The sequence below is a fragment of the Cajanus cajan genome, chromosome 6, assembly GCF_000230855.2.
Source record: "Cajanus cajan strain Asha chromosome 6, NIPB_CcT2T_4, whole genome shotgun sequence".
Lineage (NCBI taxonomy): Eukaryota > Viridiplantae > Streptophyta > Magnoliopsida > Fabales > Fabaceae > Cajanus > Cajanus cajan.
Window position 1 is genome coordinate 17,738,312 of NC_138522.1, and position 25,424 is coordinate 17,763,735.

General features: G+C 32.3%; 1 protein-coding gene across 1 annotated transcript; it reads left to right on the forward strand.

Annotated features, from left to right (window-relative positions):
* The first annotated feature begins 18,007 nt into the window (after positions 1-18,007).
* Positions 18,008-22,712, forward strand: LOC109818220 (palmitoyl-acyl carrier protein thioesterase, chloroplastic). The gene is made up of 7 exons (XM_020383646.3): positions 18,008-18,272; positions 18,798-19,289; positions 20,022-20,155; positions 20,797-20,910; positions 21,332-21,500; positions 21,593-21,661; positions 22,172-22,712. Exons 2-7 carry the CDS (start codon positions 18,816-18,818, stop codon positions 22,439-22,441), a joined length of 1,230 nt encoding a protein of 409 aa, XP_020239235.2. The 5' UTR covers positions 18,008-18,272; positions 18,798-18,815; the 3' UTR covers positions 22,442-22,712.
* Positions 22,713-25,424: the final 2,712 nt, after the last annotated feature.

The following is a 25,424-nucleotide window of genomic DNA, read 5'->3' on the forward strand; positions in this document are numbered from 1 at the left end:
TGTTTCTTCGAAATAGTACCTAGTTCGTCTTCTTCAAAAGCTATCGGTTCGGCCCCACGGTGGGCGCCAAAATGTACCTGTCTGAGGGTACACTTGTAATCTTCTGGTTGGTAGAGGGCTGAACGAGAGCTCCAGATGAATCTTCGGAGGAGGGAGGTACCTGCAAAAGGTACTCCGACGCTCAAGTCAGGACAAGCACGATTCTCCAGAATAATAATTGAACAGTGACATACCTCGTTACGTGTGACCTATTTATAATACATGACATGAGCCTGAGCATGGTGGGCCTTCTCTGACATTTACCAAATTAGGTAATACGATGTTAATCGGCGGGTTATGCCTTAATTATGCGTTGTCCTTTGTTAATAGGCATGGCCCCGCCCCCGCCCCCGCAAATTTAAACCGCCCCGCCCCCGCCCCCGGTACTCGCCGGGATAAAATCAAGGTCTCCATCCCCACCCAGGCAGGGTTTGGGTTTCCCCGCCCTGCCCCCGCCCCCGCTTTTATTTTTTTTTCTTCTTTTTTTCTTTTAAATAAATATGAACAATTTAAAAAAAATAAAAGAAAAATAAAATAATATAAATTTTTACATATAAATATTTATAATTTTGGTTTATATATATAAAAATAATTTTTTAATTATATTATTAATTGGGCAGGGGCGGGGGGCGGGTGTGGGGACGGGGGCGGGGTGGGTATTAACATCCCCGCCCCCGCCCCCGCCCCCGCCCCCGATTTTATCAATCGGGGAAAACCCGAACCCGAACCCGAACCCGATAAACACGGGTTTTCCCCATCCAAATCGGGGCGGGTTCGGGCGGGTACCCACGACGGCGGGTTAGATTGTCATGCCTATTTGTTAATCACGATCGTCATTCTAATTATTCTATGTTGACTTTCTGCCGAGCCGATACGGAACGGCCGAGACGTCATCTTTCGGCGTCTAGCCGAGCCGATAGGGAAGGGGTACGGTCTTCGGTCCCTTGCCTAGCCGATGTGATAGCTGCGTCAATATCTGATAGGACATGACGTGCTGATCCACGTGGCCGATAGGGTCCTTCCGGTACAACATCTTTTTAAAGCTTACTATTAGATTGAAAGTTCTTTTCACTTAGTTCATATATACAAAATTTTATATTAAATTAAATATTATTTAATATCTTATTTATATAAATAAAAATTAACGTAATATATATTCTTCAAAATATATTAAAATATGGATAATTTTATCACCTTCATATTATTAGTAAATTTTAACAAAGTTTGAGATAAACATTCAAGATAATATAAGTTGTAATTTAATGGTTGGATTGATAAAATTCGCTTTTTATATAAAATTATCAGTCAGTGCAATGGTTAGTAAAAATTATACTAGCATAACTTGAACCCTCTATGCATACACACATTTATGTATATGTATTTAATTATTTATATATGCACTTTTATTTGATTTATCAAATTCAAATCTTAATATACAAATACTTTTAAATGTTAGAATAAAGAGTTTTGTTCTTCATAATAGTTCTTTCTTGTTTGAAAAATATTTTTTTCAGTAAATGATACATGTGATCTTAATAAATATAAAAATGATTTTATTTTTATCCTCGAAAAAAAACGTGTTAGTCGTGGAAAATTTTAAATCTTATTAAAATAGTCCTAATAATTATCATTTAATGGAGACATGTCATGTAGATAATAACGAAGTATCAACAACTATTCTAAAGTAACATATATAATGTAATACAACTTAATACTTGTTACACATCACGGTGATTGAAACTATTTTGTTTTCAAATAAATTTATTAAAAACCAAAATCAAAATAAATTCAAGCAACAAAATAAAATTAAATCCAAAGCGAATTAACATTACGAATTGACAGAAACAATTTAGGATCAATTTGAGGTAGTATTCCCCATGACGTAGGTTTCATATTGACCATTAAAATCATATTTTGGTGAGTATATTTATTGAAGAAGATCCATTAACGTCAAGAGTGGAATTCTTTGGTAGACTATTACAGGCCTGAGTTCGGTATAAAATTCTTTTTCAACCAATTCTTTTTACGGCCTGAGAAAAAAAAAAACTTATTTTTTAATTCTTTTATTCTTTTTTAAAATTGTTCATATTTATTTAAAAGAAAAAAAAGAAAAAAAAATAGGAGCGGGGACGGGGCGGGGCGGGGAAACCCGAATCCCACCGGGAGCGGGGATGGGGACCCAGATTTTATCTCCAGCGAGTATCGGGAGCGGGGGCGAGGGCGATTTAAATTTGCGGGGAACGTAAAACCGCTCCTGCTTGGCCCCGTTGTCATGCCTATATACACTCCATCGAAAGGATTAATTTAGGGGCATTATTTCAAGCTTTAATTATATTTTTAGAAATGATATTTTCAGAAATAATATTATTAGAAATATCGCTTATCAAATATTTGCTAAACACTTTGTTATTTATTGGAATTTATATTTTTTTATTAAAAATAAAAATAAAAATGAAATTTAGTAAGATCAAAGTAAAATGTTAATTATTTTAGAAAATATCTTTTATTCCCATATGAATACATTTACACCACATTGAAATAGAAAAAGGACAAAACATATGTAATTTTTTTAAAATAAATAATGTCTGAATCCTTTTTATTATTTTTACTACTTCAAATGAAAATGTTACATTTCCACACTTACCTTTACGAGAAACTTTTATAACTGAAAAAAAAAATGCACTCTAAAAGTTTAATTCTACTAATTAGATTTTAATATGTCAAATATCATCAAAGAGATTACGGAATATGAGATTGTTTTATTTATTTTTTTATCAATATATTAAGGATTCGTCTTAAATTAATTTGATTTGGTTAGAAGGTAAATAATATCTAGTCATGGATTATTTTTGTTAAGAATCAAACTTGAACACTATATGAACGATTTAATCTTAAATTCATAACATTAACTACTTATATCCAATTCTTTGATTTGAAATTATTTTCATTTAATAACTAGTGTTAAATTTCACACTCTAATATGTAAATATGTTAAATATTTAATAGAAAAACTTTATTTCTCATAATAATCTTATTTGATTTGAATATGATTTTTTTTTATAAAAAACAAATCCATGTTATTAAACAAAATCTAATAGAGGAGAAAAAGCATATTAGAATCAAATCAACTTCCGGTCCTTGGTTGTTTGCTCAAATTAATAGGATCAAGATGGTCTATATTAAAAAAAATAAAATAAAAAAATAGGATCGTGATAGATACTACCTCCACCGAATCAGAATTGGAACCTAACAAATACTCCATTAGACAAGGTTGGCAATGGAATCAATTCCATCCAATGTTCTTGTTAAGCACATGTAGCAATTAACCGTGTTTGATTTGGACATATAAATTCGAGCATATATAGGCATACTTGGATATTTGGGGCATGCATGTATATCCAAACAGTTAATGAATAGAAGAAGTGGGTAATCTTTCAAAACCAGCACATGTTATTACTAAAGAACAACAGCAATGACAAGATCGGGTTTGTAACATACGATATTACTAATTTAGTGAAAGGTGGATGAATGGAAATAAATAAGGCCATTCGACAATATTTATGGCCTTGTTTAGATTAGGTCTAAGTCTGGCCAATATTTTTGTTTGCAAAAAATAAGTTATTCTTTTTATTTGAATCTATTTAATTATAAAGATCATATTTTATTTTGAAGATGAACTTATTACACGATGGTGTAGAGAAACATTAATGCTATAACTTTTTTTAACTAATTATGAAATTTTTATGTCTATTAAGTAATTTTTTTTTTATTTTTATGTAAAAATATATTTTAAGTGTTATTATTTTTTATATAATATTTTATTTTTAATAATTATTATGAAGATGATAATACTTTTTCCTCTTTATATTAATTTAATAAATAAAGAATATTTATTAACATTTGTGAATGACACCGACAAACTCTACATTAAAGTATCAATGACTTAAACATTAAAACAATTAAAAAAATATTTTTTTTCTTGTTTCTATTTTTAATACCCAAGTCTTTAATATAAAAAAATTAATAGTAGGGTTTAATAAGTGAGTTCTAGAAAATAATTTTTAAATTTTTAAAAACAATTGTGAGTGTTTTTATTAATTAAGAAAAAATTTTGAAATTATATTTTGTTATGTATATTTGGCTTGTAGAAAATCTGGATTAAGTTATATTATTTTTATATTTTATTTTATATTTATTATATTTGTTTTATTTAATTAATTGAGAGAAATTAGTTTTAAAAAAGGCAGTTTTGAAAGATAGAAATCAGTATTACATTTCTTTTTTCATCACACTTGTTTTATTTGAAACTAAAGAGTTGTTCGAAGATTAAGAGATCGCGGGAGATTGTACCGAAAACGTGCATCTTTCGTCTAACATTCATCGAGGTAAGGGAGAATAAGTAATCTCGTTTTAGGGTGGGTTATATGTTGGATAGTATGATTGATCTCAACTTTGTCGTGTGCTTTTTTTTGCTTTGTGAGAAAAATCTCCAATAATTTGATTTGTATCTTGCAAATTTGTGTTCCATATGATTTGTATGTTCTTTGTGATTGGTATTTTTGCTATATATATATTATGAATTACAAATTGATTAGATTAATTATGAATCTATGAAATCTTATAGCTCTAGTTAAAAAACCTTAATTTATGATGTAGGATAAATATTAATAAAAGTTGGTGATGTTTGGTATAAATGATGTATGTTTGGACTAATTAGTGGTTTGATAGGGTATAATTATGCTTTGATTGATGATTTTACTGATTAATGAAAAGGTTGAGGTTTGGGGTTCTCACTTGTGCGATTTTCATATAGTTTGCAGGTTTGGTTGAAACCAATATGGTGCTAACGAGCGCAAAGCAATAGAGAGATTATATGTTGCTCTTTGTGGCTCTCGCACCTGACATGGGTTGGGCCATATCGGGTGTGGGAGCTCCAAGGCCTTACAGTGGTGTTTTTGTCAAGTGTGACTTGGGTCATGTCAAGCATGAGACCTCTAGAGAGAAACTTGTGCTCTATAGGTTTTAGATTAGGCATAGGATGTCCTTGTCGGGTGCCACCCTATTTGCAAGTAATGGTTCCCATGTTGAGGTATTGAGGTGATGTGGTGTTGTTTAACCTAGGAATATGATATATGATCATGGTGACATAATAGTGAATAAGTGATGAACTAAATGGGTAGCTAAGGTTGATCTCAACTGTCTTATGTAATTATGCTTGAATTATTGATAAATGATAATATGAGTTATATTTGTGAGTTTAAGATAATGTGATGATGATTAGCTTAAGGATACAAAATTAGTATTGATAACGGTAAGGAAGTAATTGAGTTAGTGATTGACAATTATAGTAGTTATGAGTGATCTTATAATGATTATATTTGAGGTATTTTAGTGGAGTTAGCTTAGGACCATGATTTCTAATATTAATAGTGATACAATAATGATTAAGTGATGAAACAAGTGAGTGGTTTAAGGTTGATCTTAATTATCAATACTTGTTAATCAAGGTATATGTGAAGGTGATGATGTGATGTGATGTGCTTGTGTGTATATGGACTATGTAAGGTTGCGTGAAATAAAGTCTAAGTGATTAATAGAGTTAAAGTTTGGATATGAGTGTGTAGCAATGATGTGATAAAGTTGTGAGACATGAAGTTGTGATAAAGATATAACGTGAGCTATGCATTGGGTCTTATGTGACATGCATTATATGTGTAAAGTGTTTTATGAAGGGTATGTTATGAAATACACTTCTAGGGAAAGTCCTCCTTATATGTGAACTTGGAGATTCTTGACCTTAGGAACAATTGGATTTGGGAGCCCCATTTCTACTTGTTTTTATACATGGGATGAAACTTTGTTGACACCATTGTCCCAACGTGCCCTAGTGTATCTCACCTAGTGTAAAGTTGTGAAAAAAAGAGAGACACTAGAATGGGGTTGAATAGTGTCAATTAAAAACTCAACACTTTTGAAACAGTGAAGTAGTATCAAAGACCTTACGAGTGCAAATGAAGAGTCAAGAAAAAAGAACACAAGGTATTTTTATACTAGTTCATCTAAACCATAAAGACTATGTCCAATTCTTGATCAACCTAATTAAGTTTCATTATCTTTTACAAAGATACAAATATTCTTTCACAAGTCACTTCTGGTTTAACCTAAGTATTTTTTGACTTGCCTCTTCAAACAATTACCCAAGTATTCTTTGAACAACGAATCCTCTCTAAGTTTCAAGAACCAAGTATTCTTTAATAACAAAGCCTTTCCAAGCTTTAACAAACAAGTATTTTTTTTTTTTACAAACAAGCCTCTTTAAGCTTCAAGCAATAACATAAAGTTAAAGTTAGGAAATCACTTGTTGTTTCGTTTTACTATCAAGACGTAATACAACCAATTAAATACAAAGCATTTTACAGAAATAATGAATATAAATTTTTTACAATTATTGTTTTCACTACTTTTTGAATCTTCAAGCTTCTCTTTATAGGTGCTTGATGAAGATGATTGTTGCAAATCCTTAAGCATCTCTTATAAGCTTGCGTCATTTGTCTTCGTCCTCCTTCCTTGGGAAAAGAAATGTTTGTTGGTGAATTAATTGTGAGCATTAAATGCATTTCACCAAATTTTCACTTTCTTATCTAATCAAGGAGACTACTTATGACCTTTTTGGTATCAAACAAAAGGAACTATTGCTTGTGTCAGTCAGGAATGACTCTTATTTTTTTTAGATTTTGCATGATTCGAGGGATTTTCTTTTCCTTTATCGAACACAAAACATGTCTTCGTTCCTTTTTGAAGTATGAGTACTAAAGAAACCTTTTATTCCTTTTGATTTGTTAAGAAATGTTATAAATAAATATGATTTGGTTATTAGACATCATAAATGATATATATTAAATGTTTTCGTCTTACATACAAAGTAATTCGTTTGAGATACTACATGTCATCATAACCAATCGTCTATATTAACTCGTTTTATAGTATGATCTAATTTTTTTTTGAAAAACGTCTATATTTGTTATCATTAAAACTTATACTTTGAGAGATCCTAGATCATCTTTTGATGTAACAAAAGTGTTGTGATGAGTTGACCTCAACATGTTCTCTTCGACTACTTTATATGAGCCTTTTAGCATGGATAAAATGTTTTATAGTGCCATATGCATATAGTTTAATGATGTCTATGTTCATTGTATTTTTCTAAATCATAAACTTTGTAAACATGTTGGTGTTTGTTGAATTATTCCTTACGTTATAATTGTTGTGAATATCATATTGATCTGTTGTGGATATATATGCATATGATTTGATGTATATGGCTATTTGGTTATATCTCACACTGGTAGCCAAAGTGAGACGTTTCTTACTCTCCAATTGATTTGTTGTGCTTTTATGTATGTTTTGCAGGTGAAGGTCATGATGATACAAGTGAGGAGACATGTTGCATTGGGTACGTTTGGGGTATGCTCTAATATAGGATGTGACGTGGACTTAGAGTTTATGTTTTATGTTCTTTGATATCTTACCTTTAAACTGGTTTAGTTGTTTAGAAACTTTTGTTAACTCTCTTTCAAGCTTGTAACACCACTTGGATAAATACTTGACTTCATTGTTGTGATTTTCACAATATTATTCCTTTTGTGAAATTATTTTGGTTTATGAACAAATGTGAGCCCTCTATTCTTGGAGGGGTTTCTGAATTCTTTTCATTTGATACCTATAGTATTGTTCAAATTTTCTAGTTTTTTTTTGTGTATGTGTGACACTATCCATATTCACTTTATTTTCTTTTTTGTTGTTTTTCCCTATTATTTGTGAAGTTCTACCATAGAATACGTGGATTTATGAGTGTCACACTATCCATATTCATTCTATTTTCTTTTTAGTTGTCTTTTTTTCCCTTATTATTTGTGAAGTTCTACCATGAAATACATGGATCTAATGATTGACATTTTGAGTATGTGTGTGACACTTTCCATATTCACTCTATTTTTTTTTTGTTTTTTTTCCTATTATTTGTGAAGTTCTACCATGGAATAGATGGATTTGTGTGTGTCACACTATCCATGTTCACTTTATTTTACTTTATTTTTTTTTTGTATTATTTGTGAAGTTCTATCATGGAATACATGGATCTAATGATTAACATTTTTAAATTGACTCCTTAGAAAAATATGTTTAGCTTATTTTTATGCAAATATAATTTTTATAATATATTGTTGAGTTATTTAAAAAATACATTTGTAAACATTTATATAAAAATTTAACATTTATTATATAAACTATGATTTTTAAAATTGTCCCTTCCCCTTCCAACCTAGTTTGGTCCCTAGTTTATGCCATTTTAAAAAAAATTAAGTCTAATAAGTCAACTTATTTAAATAAAAATAAATAAATGTTTATTATTAGATTTAGACATGTTTTTAATTTCTATAAAATGGGTGAATTTTGATTTTGATCCTTGTAAAAATATTTTATACTTTTCATCTCTCTAAATTTTAGAAGTAATGTTTATAGTTTTGATTATTATGTGATATAACTATTTATGTGCTTATTATAAAAGGTTAAATAATCATTCTAAGTGACACCCATAACAATTTATGATATCATGTCAATAGGTGATACTTTAAAAAATTATTTGCAAATCCTTAAAACAAATGTTATTTATTTATCTTAATATGAATATTGAGCCTAAATATAATGACTTTAGATTTTAGAGGGATGAAGCTAATTTTTTTTATAAGGATCAAAACTAAAATTTACTTATTTTACAAGGGTTAAAAATAATGATTCTAAATTTTAGATGGATAAAAAACAATTTTTTTTACAATATACGTCAACAATAATATTAAATATTATTTAATATTATATACACTTAGAGATATTTAGTAATACGTCATTGTTACTCAAGTAATAAAGATGTCTTATGATTTGACATAATTTTCCATGACAATGTTATTGTATAACTTAACCTAATTGTCCTAGATATAACAACTGAACATAAAACATAAATCATGCCATCGAATAGTCCAATTTTATCTATTATTTGATATACGAGAAGATATTAAAAAATAAATAGGATTAATATCCCATAATGATTCACTTAGCATGGCTAAGAATTATTTGTCTTACTTTATTAAGAGAGCCCATATAGATAATACTCCTATTATTCTGGAACGACAAATTCCATCTAAATCATTCGGCTTCATCTTCATAATTCATTCTATATCCTATAACCAACTTTAGCATCACTTTATTTGGGTGATGTTTGATGATATTAAAACATATAACTTCTCATATAGGAAATGTAGTAACTTCAAGTATGAAGACTATATACACCATTATCACATTGAGAATTGCTTATGACCCCTCACCCATGTGGCGAATATACATGGCTTCATCTCTTCTAAAAAATGACATCAATGTGGAGTTGAGCTAGACACCCTTTGTCCAACATAGAAAGGTTAAGGATCTCTCTGGCATTTCTATGCTCGACGTGACTCCCCTCATTCCTAGCACTGTGAATTTTATTCATCACACTCAATGCTACGAAGGTGTGCTTGACACTACTGCAAATTCTACACTTTGCAAAATCATGAAGCTCGTGATTTGGGTTCTCCTAAACACATCTATATGTGATTTTCCTCAAATTAATCAATAAATTAGATATATTGTTGGAGAAAAAGATACACACTAGAAGGGGGTTGAATAGTGTATATAAAAAACTCACACTTTTGTAGTGAGACAGTGAAAACGCAAATAGATAAAGTACTGGAGGGTGATCAGACGATGTACTAAAAATAGATGAAATGATATAAGTTTTTTATACTGGTTTGTCTCCAACCCAGAGACTACATCTAGTTTTTAATCCAACCAGATTGGGTTCCACTATCTTCAATAAGATACAAGTATTCTTTTATAAGCCAGTTTTGGCTCAAACCAAGTATTCTTTCAACAAGCCTCTCTAAGCTCAAACCCAAGTATTCTTTCAACAAGCCTTTTCATGCTCAACCACTAAGTATTCTTTTTGCACAAGCCTTTCCAAGTTCAAACACTAAGTATTCTTTACACAAGCCTTTCCAGGCTCAACCCTTATGAATGAATTTGACAGGAGTTACAATTATAGCTTCTTCTTTTCTAGACGTGATGCTATGAAAATACAACACAAAAGGACTACAAAGAACTAGATACAAGATTTGCAAATGAGATCTTCTTTGTAGTACTTCAGCTTGTTCTCAACATATTTAATCACGGTAAACTACTCAATGAATGTCACCTTTTTGTGTACAATATTTTTCTTTTTATATGTATATGTTGTGTCTATCACTTCTCTTGTAGTTTGAAGGCTTTATCCTTTTATAATAGCTTTAGAGAAGATGACCGCTATAGCAACGTTCAAATTTAAACGTTCATAATTCTTCATATGTTGCTTTGCCCGTCTTCCTAGTTGATCTTAGAGAGTATTGTTAATGCATTTAATGCTTAGCAAGATGCATGTACCTCTTATCTGATCCAGGAAGCTAATTATCATCATTTCCTTCTACTTTTGAGTGTAATAGAAAGTGTCAGCACAAAGTAGTTAGGGCTGGTGCAGAACAATTATTTTCAGTCTATTTTCTGTGATAATCGAGATCTTACTTTTTGGCTTTACACGGTCATTTTGTCTTTTTCCTTATTAATGCTCTTCAAGACTTTCAAAGCTCCTTTTTGCTTAATTTGCGGAGGAATATCACATTAAATAAAGTGCAATGTCAATCGTATAACAATGTTCATTTAATGTCAGTCAATCCAATTGTATGCTTCGTCTGGTTTCTATCATCTTACAGATGATATATATTATCTTCGATTTCATCTTATCTGTTTTATCTTTGAAGAATACTTTCATTTGCTTATGGAAAATATTTTTTGTTTTTCATCATTAAAACTTAAGGAATCGTCTATAGTCTTAAAAAAAGATTTTTGATTTAACATACACAACACTTACATAACAACCTAAGAAGACCAAATTACTTAGATTCATCTAATCAATTTAAAACCCCAATTTCATGCATATAACCCTAACTCTCAAAACAAATCAATTCTATAAATTAATAAATCAATCATGAAAATATGACAATAACACCATACATCAACATTTTCTTTCACATATTATACATAACATTCATAGAAATTCATTTTGAAACCTAAGAGGCTTAGGATTCGCTTCATTACCTATACCCTTCATATGTGTCAATGGGTTCAACATCCTTATTCTCCCTTATCTCGAGTGATGATTCTGTAGCACAACATGCCCTTGGTAGCCTTAGCTACTTCTTTTCACTTTCTTAGGTGGTTTCTTCTAGGTTTTCCTATGCAGGTGTGTTTTGAACAAACATATAGAAAATGACCTACTCTTTATTTATTTTTTTTTTTTAGCAAGCCTTTAGATTAGGCTCAAGATCCCAACCCAAACTTCCTTTCTCTACTTACAACTCCTTTTTATTTTATTTAATAAAAACATTTTAATTATATTACTAAATTAATTAAGTAAAAAAATACAATTATTTTATTAAACACTTATTTCATTTTATTTTTTGAAAATTGGGATGTTATAATGACCCTTTTCCATCCACTTGTCATACTAGAGAGACACTTCCCCTTTGCCAATATGGATCATAAAACCTTCCTTGAGCATGCTAGCAGTTTTGACAATAGAGGTCCAAGAGAAAGAACAACTTGCTTGAGTATTGAATTAAAAAATATTTGTATAGTGAATATGCTTGGCTTGGAGCATTTTAACCCGTAACCTATCATCCTCATGAATTAAGCTCCACACATGCTTTCCAAGAAGGGAAATATTGATGCTTTTAGTTGATCAAAAACGCAAACCTCCATGTTTTTTAGGAAGGCTTGTAGTCTTCTAGTTGACCCAATGAGTAGTATGCTTACCCCATATGAATTTGCTTACTATATTGTCAATGTGATCACATATAGCTTCAAGAACCCAACAATTTTGCATGATATAATTTGGGATGATGTAGACACCTAATTTCATCTGGGTGGCTGCATCAAATAAAGAAGCTAGGGTGATAAGATCAGGAAACTCCAAAGGTCCCAAACCAACACAGAAATAAACCCAAATTACATTAAAGGTTCAAATGGCACAAAAGGTTATATTAGTAGCTTGGAATGGGCCGTTCCAAGACAGTGAAATAGCTTAAAAAACTTGGGTCAGAACGCCCTATTCTGACCTAATTTGTTACATGCAAAACTCAAATTTGGAATGGGCCGTTTCGTTTTCAGAACGGGCCATTCCAAATTCAAATTTTTGCTATAACAGATCATTTTGGATCGGCCCGTTCTAATAATTAAAACGGCCGTTCCAATTGATTTTCGTGCCTATAAATAGACACCTCGTACACAATGCTCATAGAGCCGAAACAAAATGAAATTAGTCTATTAGAGTCTTAGATAGTCCATATATTCTATTTCTCCTCTCTTTCCTTGTATTTCTTGAGATTTGTAAGGAAAATTGTAGTATGCAAGACAGCCAAAAAATGCCTCAAGTCTACCATATTGAAGCTTCTTTTATAAAGCGCGTTCAAGAGTTATTTCATCAAAGTCTTTTTCTATCACCTAACATATCTGTCGTAATTATCGCCATAAATAAAAGCAACCATGTAGATGTTTTAAGGTCAATCACATAATTTAAATTTAAGCATGTAATTAACCATTAATAAAGAGAATTAAATATTTAAACTATTATTCTTTATTAAGATAGTTTCATCATAAGGGTACCGATTTAGGGATTTGTAGGGTGTTTAATACCTTCTCAACATGTAACCGACCTCCAAGCCTAATTCTGGTTGTAAGGGCCAAGTTGGCATTTTTTGAAAACCTTTTTCTTTTTCTAATGTTTTGAGTAAAATATCAGTGGCGACTCCAACAAATCATTTTTCAAAACCAATAATTAAGGATTAGTTTGGTATCCGGGCATTCCTTGATTGATGAGATTTTCAAACGAAGGTTTAAACCATATGTGCGTAAGATCAGAATTTTTTGGGTTTCAACAGATTGTAGTTAATACTGACTGTGAATAATCAATTTTATCCAGACTCACAAAATTAATGAAATGGACATCTACTATGAAGAGGAGGAGCTCTCAAAGTGTGGAGGTGACAACAAGGAAGTTTAAAGCCAAAAAAAATGTTAAGTAGCCCAGAACGGGCCGTTCCAAATTCGGAACGGGCCGTTCCTAGTTACAAAAAAGCACAACAACCCTAATTGAGAACGGGCCGCTCCAAAATGGGAACGGGCCGTTCCAAGTCAGTTAAAAGGCCTAAATTTCCTTATCTGGAACGGGCCGTTCCGAATTTCAGAACGGGCCGTTTCGATGTTAGAACGGGCCGTTTTGAATTTAGAACGGGCCGTTCCAGCTTCACATTTAACACATAACGTCCATTTTCAGAACGGGCCGTTCCAATTTTGGAACGGGCCGTTCTGGTCAGGTCTGACATCTATAAATAGACGTCTGGGGCACAGTTTTCAGGGACCGGAAAAATTTTGTCCAATACTCTTTAGAGCTCGAATTTTTTTTCTCTCTCTCTCCCCTTCTCCTTTGTATTTCTTGATATCTGTGAGACACCTCTGTAGTGTGAAAGGTAGCCAAAAAGCACCTTCTTGATCATCATATTCGAAGATTCATCTCATTTGGTATCGTTCTTTTCTTAACTTTTTTTTTCCTTCTTTCTTTTATTTATTTTTTTATTTTATTTTATTTATTTTATTTTTGTTTATTTATTTATTTATTTATTTTTGTTTATTGTTTGTACATAGTGAATATGATTTTTTGCCTTTAAGATTTTTATTTATAAAAATATTTAATATACGACCAATAATAATGTTAAGTGAATAACATTTTTATCCTTAACATTATTAGGTCCTAGGAGTTTAATGACTAGTCATTTGCTAGCTTAAACTCTCCTTAACAAATTTGTTCTTTTAAAAAAATAAAGATATGTTGCAACTAATAACGTTAATTAAGTAGCACTTCTATTTTTAACGTTATTGAAGGAATTTATTGATTAGCCATTTGCTAACTTGAATCCTTATGCAAAATCTATTTCTTTAGATAAAAATATAAAAATATAAACATAATTTTGCTTTACGTATACATTATTTTTATGGTTAATGATATTAATTGAATAACATTTCTACCCTTTAATATCATGTAAATCTTTTATTATCAACAAATAAAGATCAATAACATTTGATTGAATAGCAATTCTATCTTTCATGTTATTGGGAGGGTTTATTGATTAACCATTTGCTAACCTAAATCCTTATGATGTTTTTTGTAATAAAAAAATATACAAAAGAAACATCTCTCATATTAAAAAAAAAAGAAGAGATGTATATATATGTATACACCTTTTTGAGGAATAAAATAAATGTTTATAAATTTATATAATTTTGCGCAATTAATTAAGGTATTGTTTTTACGGGCGTTGTAGGGTGCTAATACCTTCCCTACACGTAATCGACTCCGAACCCAACTTTAATTTTAAAGATTATCTTTTAAAGGGTTTTCCAATGTTTTTTTGAAATAAAATATTGGTGGCGGCTCCATTGAAAAGAAATGTTAGCGTCATCCCGTTGTGATCCCGGTTATGACATTGACTTTATAAGAGTTATACGACCAACTCTCTGTTTCACAGTTTTCTTTTCCCTCTAGCTAAGCAACCTTGAACTCTCTCCATTACAGGGGCAAAGTCTAGCTTTTTAATACACCTCGTTAAGATAGGAAAACCCAAGTACTTATTAATGGGATGAGTATGAGTGAAGCCAAGAATATTCTCAAATTGTATTATTTTCCTCCTAGACATATTCTTAGATACTAAAACTCTAGATTTTCTAATGTTGATCTTAAAACTAGGAACTAGACAAAAGGCATTATGAACCTATTTGACTAAGCTTGCTTGAGTATATGAAGCTTTGGTGAATAAAAGGCAATTGCTAGTAGAAATAAAAGGTGAGAGATCTTAGGGTCATGTCTAGAAATTGAAATAGGTGACCAATCATTGGAGGAGACTTTTTGTTGAATCAACAGGGCCAATTTAAGAGTAAAGGGACATGAGGTCTCCCTACCTTGAACCACTAGTTAGGGTAACGTAGTCAAAAATATCATTATTCCACTTAAGGGAAATAGTAGCTTCACCTGTGCAATTCATGATCAAGCCTATGGTTTTCTAAGGGAACCTGAATTCATTGAGTGTAAATTTAAGAAAAGCCTAATCAATTCTATCATAATATTTTTTGAAGTCAATTTTAAGCATCAAACAACCCATCTTTCCTTTCTTCTTGTGCAAGTGATGTGCAATTTCTTAAGCTATGGTTGCATTGTCATTGGTCTTTATTTTAGGAATAAAGCTGCTTTGTAGGGGCCTATAAAATTATCTAAGTGAGGACTAATGCGATTAACCAACACTTTGGATATAATTTTATAGGACATGTTACAAAAGGCTTATGGGCCTGAAGTCTTTCAAAGAGAAAGGTTGGTTGACCTTAGGGATAAATACCATGGTGAATATATCAATTATTTGAAGCAGTAACAATAAGCTCAAAAACATTAGAGGAGTTGGTGTCTTAATAGGTTCTAAAGAAAATGGGTTGAAACCAGTTTGGGCTAGGAGCTTTATACTGGTCCATCACAAAAAAAACTTGCTACACTCCATTAAGAGAAATTAGGTGAGTCAAATTTTGGCTATGAGGATGGTTTACCTTATTGCTTTGAAAAAACTTCTTAAAGAAACTGTGAGTTTCCTTCTTAAGCATATCCACATCATTGCACCACAAACATCCAATATCAAAACCTATAACTTTATTTCTTCTTCTTTTTTTTCTTCTTCTTTTAATGATGGTTTGACTATGGAAAAGTTTTGTGTTTTTGTTTCCATAATTAACCTAGATTTCTTTTAATTTATGAAAACATAACATCTTTTCTTCAACTAGAACTTGATTGTATCGGCATTAGAGGTCCTTTAAAAACTTGCATAGATCATGATCATAGGCCACATCCAAAACTCTTTGAATACCTTTTATATGGGCATCTGATTTCCTTTTCACGCAAAAAATATTCCTAAAGATCGTATCATTAAAATTAAGAAAACTAGCCTCTAGTTTCTTCAATTTAAAGTTGATAAGGCACAACTAGATCTCCAAGTTTGGTCAACTACACCACTACAACATGGATGAAGAGTCCATGCTACTTGGAAGTGGAATCTATTGTGATTTTTATTCATTTCTTTTAAACAACTCATTAAAAGCAGATTGTGGTCAAAGTTGTAAGATGGGAAAATTTCAATCAAAGAATGGGGAAAATCTAAATGTCATTGAGTTTTTTTTGTGTCATGTATAAAGACCTCCTTTGATATCATAATCTAGCATGGAGCAAGCATCCATCATGTTAGTTAAGAGATTAGCTCTATTCAGAGAGAAGGTACCACCATAAACCTTGGAAGGGAGAAGGACTTAATTCAGATCACCAACCATTAACCAAGAGCTTCTAAAGCTACTACTTAAGGATATAAGATGATCCCACAAGTGGCCTTTAGAGACTGAAACTAAGGAAGCATAAATCAATCAACAATTCCAAAATAAAAATTGTGACGTTGAATTTTGAAGGTAATCGATTGGTGAAATTACTCTACTAGAGTCAAAACAACATAGATAATGCTTGTAAGAATCCATATTCCTCTTGAATAAAAATTAGCTTGTTGGATGAACAAGATTTTGTAGAATAGAGAATTCTACTCCTTGTCCATTATATCAAATTGGGTATGTGTTTCATATAGTAAAAAGAAAGAAAGGTTGTATCGTCGAATTAACTCACTAATGTTATGCCTTGTGCGACGCCCAACTGCACCAAGAATATTCCAAGAAATGAGTGATATATCTTTAAAATAAACCATAAAACATGACTCATGAGGTAGAATAAGGATGCTAACCATTACGTTGGGCCTATTTTAGAGGTAGAGATAAGGGGATGTTGTCCATGTCATTAGAAGGGGCCACATAACCCTCATCCATATTCTGAGTATTTTCTCTATGAGGTGTCTCTTGCCCACTCAGTTTGGGCTGGGTATCCTGAAAACCTTTTTTTTGTCATCCTCAATATCAAGTTTAATCTTGAAGTATCCATGGCCAATGTCCATCAGATCAAAGCTAGTTGTTAATCTCCATAACCTGACAATTCTTTCATGGTGTTGAAACCAACCGCCTTTCCCAATAGCTTTATCACTAAAACGTCTTGCCGTGGAGTGCATTGACCCTCAATTCTTGATGTGAACCTTAGGTTTCAAGCAATTATCATCTTCATATTATTCTTGCAAGGTTTTCCTTGAATAGGTCCACCAAGTAGTATCGCTTCTTTGTTCCGCATTGTCTTTTCACAAAAGAAAATGCGTTGTTGTTATCCTTTACCATCTGAAAATCCCTTGTTAGAGTCGCTTTCGCTTGTAGTACCCATAAAGAAAATAAAGTTTCCACCACTTGTCATATCATACATTAATTACTTATATACTTGTGTACATATATGTTTGTATTTTTTTTTTGTAATTATTATATATATCTATATATCTATATATATATATATAACTATTAGTATTAATATAGATAAAAAGATAATACTAAATATTTTAAAATAAAAAACCAAATTAAATAATAATTTAATTAGTAAATTAAATAGTACTTATAAACAAATAAAAGACAAGAACAGTAATTTATCCATTTGGTTTTTTTTATTCATAGTAATTTGTCCTTATTATTAGTTATTTACATGGATAAAATAAAATACTAAGAAAAGGTGAGAGGATATTGTAGAAGGGGTAGTATAGTAAATATGAAAAATAGAACTTTGAAAGAGAAGAGAAGAGAGGCGGGCGGGAGGGCCAAGTGTATTGTATATAACAAAGTGTTGGAGGCCAATTCGCTGCCACTCAAACATATTCTTCTTCTTCTTCTTATTATTATTATTATTATTTTCTCTTTACCTTTTACTTTTCGAATTCAAAAACACCGTAACAGAGCCCAGAATTTTTGGGTTCCATCCCAACAACAAAGCCACACGAAGAAGGAGAGAGGTTGCAACGGGAAAACGAAGAAGTGTTCTTCTGTTTCTTTGCAACCGAAGAATCACCCGCTTCTCCCCGTTACAGCTCTCCCCTCTCTTCTTTCCCCTTCAATCGCACAAGGTACCGTACCAAACGCCGCGTTTTGTTCCCTCCTCCCTCATCCACCTTAAACAAAATCCATTCTCTTTTTCGTTATTACGTTTTACGTTTGCAAATCCACCGAAGATCGATCCATGCCCGTATAACGTCCGCAAAACCCGCACTTTCTGCATTTCCCGGTCACCCAACCTGGCATTGCCGGTTGCTTCAATCACTTTCGTGAATTTCGATGCATTGGATTGCGACTCGTGATTTTAATGCAATTATTATCATAGAATATGCAATTTTTTCTTTCTTTGGACTTCATTTGCTCTCTTCGTTTGTGATGCTTTCTAGATTCAAACTCAGATCTGCACCGACTTTTGCATTTATTGTGAATTAATTCGCCGTTATATTGGTGCCTGAAACAATATAATAATGAATCTCCAATCGATGTTGATGTTTTTCCTTCCAAAAATAGCCTTTCAGCTTTGTATTGCAATTCGGATGATGGCGCTAATAAATGCATTTCCTTTTAAACGAAAGATGCTTCGGGTTTCCATGCAGGTGCAGGGTTGATTCACCATGGTTGCAACGGCCGCAACGGCGTCGTTTACCCCTGTGCCGTCGCCGGACACGGGGAGAGGAAAGCCAACGAAATTCGGGTCCGTGAGCGTGGGAGGGCTGAAACCGAAGCAAGGTAACGGTCGCTTGCAGGTGAAGGCACAGGCGCAGGCAGCACCCAAGGCTAAGGGAGCGGTGGTGGAGGACGAATTGGCATCTTCGGCGTCGCTTTCTCATGCTCCGAGGACTTTCATCAACCAGTTGCCGGACTGGAGCATGCTCCTCGCCGCCATCACCACCGTCTTCCTCGCCGCGGAGAAGCAGTGGATGATGCTCGACTGGAAGCCGCGGCGCCCGGACATGCTCGTTGACCCCTTTGGGATCGGAAAGATCGTGCAGGATGGGCTTGTGTTCAGGCAGAACTTCTCGATTAGGTCCTATGAGATTGGCGCGGACAAAACCGCGTCTATAGATACCATAATGAATCATTTGCAGGTTAGTTAGTTGAGTTCATGCAAAAAAGTAGAGAGAATTGTGGTGGATAGAATTTTTATACAGCTCAGAAGGAGCTTGTGATGCTGTTTTTTTAATCACAATTGGGGTTTTATGTAGGTAATTTGCTTGATAAATGTATGTTTGCAAGCAAATTATCGAGATAAAATTTCAATTCTGATAGGGAATTTCAGTAATGTGCTTAATAAATGTATGTTTGCATGCAAATTTTTTAGATAAAACTTAAATTGTGATTGGAGAATTTTGGTTATCTATACTTATTATAACGAGGGGATACATTTTAGTAACCACTCTTTTGATCTTCACTTTTAAGTGGACCTTTATACTTTTGAATATAATTTTTTTTTTTTTTTTATATCTTCTATAATTTTTAATATTTGTCTCGATCCCTCAAGTCTGTATAATAAATATATATTTGCAAGCATATTAGATAAAACTTTAATTTTGATAGGAGAATTTCAATTATGATCGAGGATAGTATTAAAAGCACCTATGGAATCTAAAGTAATCATAACTAGAGTTTCACCTCGGTAATTTGTGTAATAAATGGTTGCATGAATATTATGGAGATAAAACACCAACTTTGATGGATGGGAGAAAAGTATTAAAAAAAAAAAAAAAAACCCGTGGAATTTAAATTTATGTAAAATTTTTCCAATTGGATATTGGTGTTTTCATTTTTATTTATATATTATTTGTTTGTTTTAACGACAGGAGACTGCACTTAATCATGTGAAGACTGCGGGGCTTCTGGGTGATGGTTTTGGTTCAACGCCAGAAATGTGCAAGAAGAACCTCATATGGGTGGTGACCAGGATGCAGGTTGTGGTTGATAAGTATCCTACATGGTAAGTTGGTGTGACTTGCCTCTTTAATGTGGAAATTGCAAAGGCGTCCATGTTCAGCTGTTAAATATTCTTTTGCCTTAGTCACGTTTACTTTGACTTATTGAAATATTTGGTTGAGATTTTATTTATTTATTTATTTTCATTTCCTTTTGCATTTGTTCTGTCACCTGTGCATTGCGTTTCCAAAAAATGGCATAATAGTTGGGAACTTGGGATTTATTGCATGTTTTGAAAAGATTATAGATTATTTTTGAAAATGATTTTATTTTTCAAAAGCTATCTCAAGAAGCTCTAAAAAATAAAACTACTTCTGCAATGTATATGAAATTCTTCTTGAATGGTGATAGATCTAATAAGCATAAGTTTTATACGTAATGAATTATGGGAAGTCCTTTGCCTTAAGTCTGTTAGATTGGGTATGAGATAATATGGTAATAAACTTCTATTTTTAGATTATTTTACCTTTAGTAAAAAATTGTATATTTTAGTTTATTATGGTAAAAAGTTGGGTGCATATATAGTTTTTCAAAAGAAGCTACTTATACCGCGTTCCCTTTACATTTTGCTTTTTTTGAGAATAAATTCTTTAGTAAATTCTGAACCTGTTCATCGGAAGTTGAGTGAATCTATATTTGCTTCAGGGGTGATGTTGTTCAAGTAGACACTTGGGTTTCTGCATCAGGAAAGAATGGTATGCGTCGGGATTGGCTTGTGCGTGACATCAAAACTGGTGAAGTCTATGCAAGAGCTTCCAGGTAGAAATCAGTTTCAGGAATTCTTTCTTCAGTTGCCTATAGACATGTTTAGAAGTGTATTTCTTCTGAATCTGGATGTATTACTCTAGTAATCGGGCACTGCTTTTAATTTCGCATGGCTGTCTGAGGTTAGGTGTTATCATACTTACTTTCTCTTATACACCACAATTGAAAATTGAATTCATCAGCTTGCTTTCCTCATGCGTTTGGAAATCTTGATAAAAGCAATTAATGTCAACAGATTTAAGTATATAAATTTTGCAGATGAGAATTTCTGAATCTGTCAACACTCAACAGTATTGTGTTTCTCCTTAATTTTTATTATAAAGTACAATCCTTCAAATCGTGCACATGCTGCACCTCGGTGCTCGGAACTTATAGCATTTTCTGATCGATTGATTTGGATTTTGGTGTTCTACAGTGTTTGGGTCATGATGAATAAACATACAAGGAGACTTTCTAAAATTCCAGAAGAAGTCAGAGGAGAGATAAGCTGTTATTTTGTAGATTCTGCTCCAGTTGTGGAAGAGGATAACAGAAAACTACCCAAACTTGATGATACAGCTAATTTTATTCGTACTGGTTTAAGTGTAAGCCAACTCTTTATGTAATTGTTATCATTGATTTATTTTCTAAAATATCTCAGTTGTTTTCTAATTATGTTATGTATCTCTATTTTCAGCCCAGATGGAATGATCTGGATGTTAATCAGCATGTTAACAATGTGAAGTACGTTGGGTGGATTCTGGAGGTATTCTTCTGTTCATGTATTATTATTTTTTCTGTCCTTAATTTCCTTTTTTTTGGTGGATTTTTACTGGGGCTCCTCTAACCTTTTGCAAGGCAGGTTGAATAGTGATAGTATTATTCTGCAACACCTACTTTCCTTTTGAAACACTCTCAAGGCCATCAAGTAATTAATAGTGATAGTGTTATTTTGAGAGGAATCTGGTTGTGATTAAAAGCATTAAGATTATGTTTCAGATTTCTAGTCCCATCAAGTGAAAGTTGTTTGAAGAATCATTCAATTTTGTATCATGGTTGTTGACATTTGATGCCTCCTATGGAAGTGGCTTGAAACTTGATACATCACAAATGAGATAATTGAGTAGTACATAAAATGCTATACGTTGGATGGAAAATAGAACAACCCTTTCCTCCATTTTGATTATTTTTTTATATGTTTTATTTGTTTAGTTTGTTATGTAATTGGATTTTGAAGAGGCCACTTAACCAATGTATTATGCGTTGATTACTGCAGAGTGCACCACAGCCACTATTGGAGAGTCATGAGCTGTGTGCCATGACTTTGGAGTACAGAAGGGAGTGTGGCAGGAACAGTGTGCTGGATTCTCTGACTGATGTGTCTGGTGCTGATACAGGCAATATAGGAGACGGTGGACTTTTTGAGTGCAAGCACTTGCTTCGACTTGAAGATGGTGCTGAGATTGTAAGGGGTAGGACTGGATGGAGGCCCAAACCAGGAAACAACCTTGGTGTTTTCAGTCAGGTTACAGCAGAAAACATCTGACTTTGATTGGCAGTGACATCAATATCGTTCCCACGTGCAAATTGGATTATAAATTGGATTACACATATGGAGAGCTTTGCTTGTTTTTTTATCAGATCTAAGTGTCTTAAATATATAAAATTTGTGAGGAGGAAGTAGAAAGTAAAATCTCACTCACTCATTGTAATTAAATAGCTCCTGGCACTACTTTCCCTAGCTGCTCCATCTTCCATTTCATTTTTATGGTTGTGCTGCTGCTAGGTGTCATTAATATTTATTCGTTTCATCAAAATGGCTAAGCATGTATATTATAATTTTTTTTCTCTCTTTTCCCTTATAAGAAAGATGCAATAATACCGAAACAAATAATAGTACGTATACGCGTTGAAGACAAGACACTTCGATATTATAATTTTTCTTCTTCTTTCTTTTCCCTTATAATAAAGATGCAATAATACCGAAAGAAATAACCATACATATACGTTGAAGACATGACACTTCGGTCACTTTTGTTATTTCTATTATAAGTAATTATGTGATGATATGGATCACCGATTCTAATTCGGGGATACTAGAGTTTATTGATTTAGAATTTTATTGGATTTAAAAAAAAATTAGTAAAAAATAGTTTTTTATTATCTAATCAAAATTTTATGTCACTTAAAAATAATTTAGTAGTATTTAATATGGATTTTCAAGATTTTTTTAAAGAGTATTAAAATTTATTGGTATTCATTTGAAACTTTTTACAACTTAAAAATAATTAATTAGTATTAAAAAAATATAAAGATTTTAAAAGATTATTATATTATAGAGATTTTAAATACTTATAAAATAATCTCATTCAAGAATGAGAACCTTAAGATCACGTGTTTTTGAGATGATTGTGGTTTTGGATTCCTAGATCTTAGGGAGACTATCCATGATCTTAAAATTATTTTGAGCTCCGGAAAACTCAATTTCTAGGGATTTTAAACCATTTAGAAATATTTGGAATCTTTCAAACATTTCATCTATGGATTCACTCTTTTTCATGGAGAATAACTCATAGTGCCTTTGAAGTGTGACAACTTGTATAAGCCTTCCATCTTCAGTACCTTTATGAGTTACTTTGATGGCATCCCACATTTCTTTAGCTATTTATTAGTTACAAAACTTCTTGTACTTTGTTTTGGATAAGGAGCAAGCAAGGGTGTATCTTGCTTTAGTATTGAATTGTAATGTGTTGTAGTCATCCTGAGTATATTCATTATCAAGCTTGGTAACAATATCACCTTGAGTGATGATTCACCAAAGGTGATATTGGATGGATTTGATGAACATTTCTATTCAATCCTTCCAATAAAGGTAATCCTCTCCATTAAAGATAGAGGGCCTTGTAAGAGAGGCTTCTTCTAGTAGGTAAAGTAAGAAAAGTAGTCAAATGAAACACTAATTATTTTTATATTGGTTCGCCTTAACTATCGAGACTATGTCCAGTTTTCAATCCAACCAAATTGAGTTTCACTATCTTTAAACAAAGATACAAGTATTTTTTTACTAAGCCACTTTTGGCTTAATCTTAAGTATTTTTTGACTTGCCTCTTCAAGCAACTACCCAAATATTCTTTTAACAACAAGCCTCTCAAGGCTTAGTGACCAAATATTCTTTTACAGTCAAGCCTTTCTAGACTCAAAACAAGTATTTTTTTACAGACAAACCTTTTCAAGCTTAACCTTATAACAATGTTATGAAGGTTATATTAAATGTTGTGTTCATCTCACTTAAATGTTATATAACCAATTTATAGAGCAATGACTGTTTATAAGAAAAAAAATGAATTTTTCCAGAGAACAAGTTTATGTACAAGTATATATCGCATCTCTATCTTTATTGTTCTTTGAAAACTTCTTATATAGTAATCTAGAGAAGATGACTGTTGTAACACTTTAAGTTTAGCTGCTTTGTCTATTTTCATCGTCTTTCCTTGTGGTGACAGGTAATTGTTTGACACATTTAATGTGAACATTAAATGTATTTTATCAAATAGTACCTCTTACCTGATCAAGGAGACTACTTATCAATTTTTCATAGCAAACGAAGCTTGTAAAAGCAATGTCAACACAAAGTAACTATAATAGTGACTTTATTTACTTTTATCCATGATTTAGGGATTTGGCTTTGACGAAAAGAATGATTTTTCTCTTTAACAAATTTATGAATTCTGAGTCAATCTTTTGATTTGATTTTTTAAGGAATGAAATATTTAAATCGAACGTTGTCGTTAGTCTCAATAAATGATAAATATTTAAAGCATATAAAATAATCTGTATACTTTGTCTGGTTAACAATTATCTTATAGACAATTTGTATCTTACACTTACGGATGAAAAATAAAATCCGTACCTGTGAGTAATACCCAAACCCGTCTCAACTTTGACGTGGAATACCCTGTTTGACCGGGTACGGGTACAGGTACGGGTACAGGTACGGGTACGGGTACGGGTACGGGTACGGGTAAAACCCGATATGTTAAACCGGGTACGAGTACGGGTACAAGTATATATATACTTGCCCCGTACTCGTACCCGTACCCGTACCTGTCCCCGATTGAATTATGTTAAAAAAATTTAATATTTTATTATGTGTAATTATTTATTATAATGTAAAACATTTATAGTTGTTTAATTATTAAAAAATCTCTTGATTAAAATATGAGATAGAGAAACAATTTAATCATGATTATAATATAATGAAAAAATAATTTAAAAATATTGTGTATTTTTTTGTAAAAAAAAAAATAATTTACGGGGGCGAAGATAGGGACGGAAATTACATACCCGACGGTATGGGTACGGGGATGGGTTTGAGTCGCGAGGACGGGGACGAGTATCATGAAACCCGTACCGACCCGCCCCGTTGCCATCCCTACTTACACTTCATCTGATAAGCTTTTTAAGGATATGTTTTAGAGACATTTTTGCAGACATTTCTTCTATATATAAAAATACTTTATTTATTAGC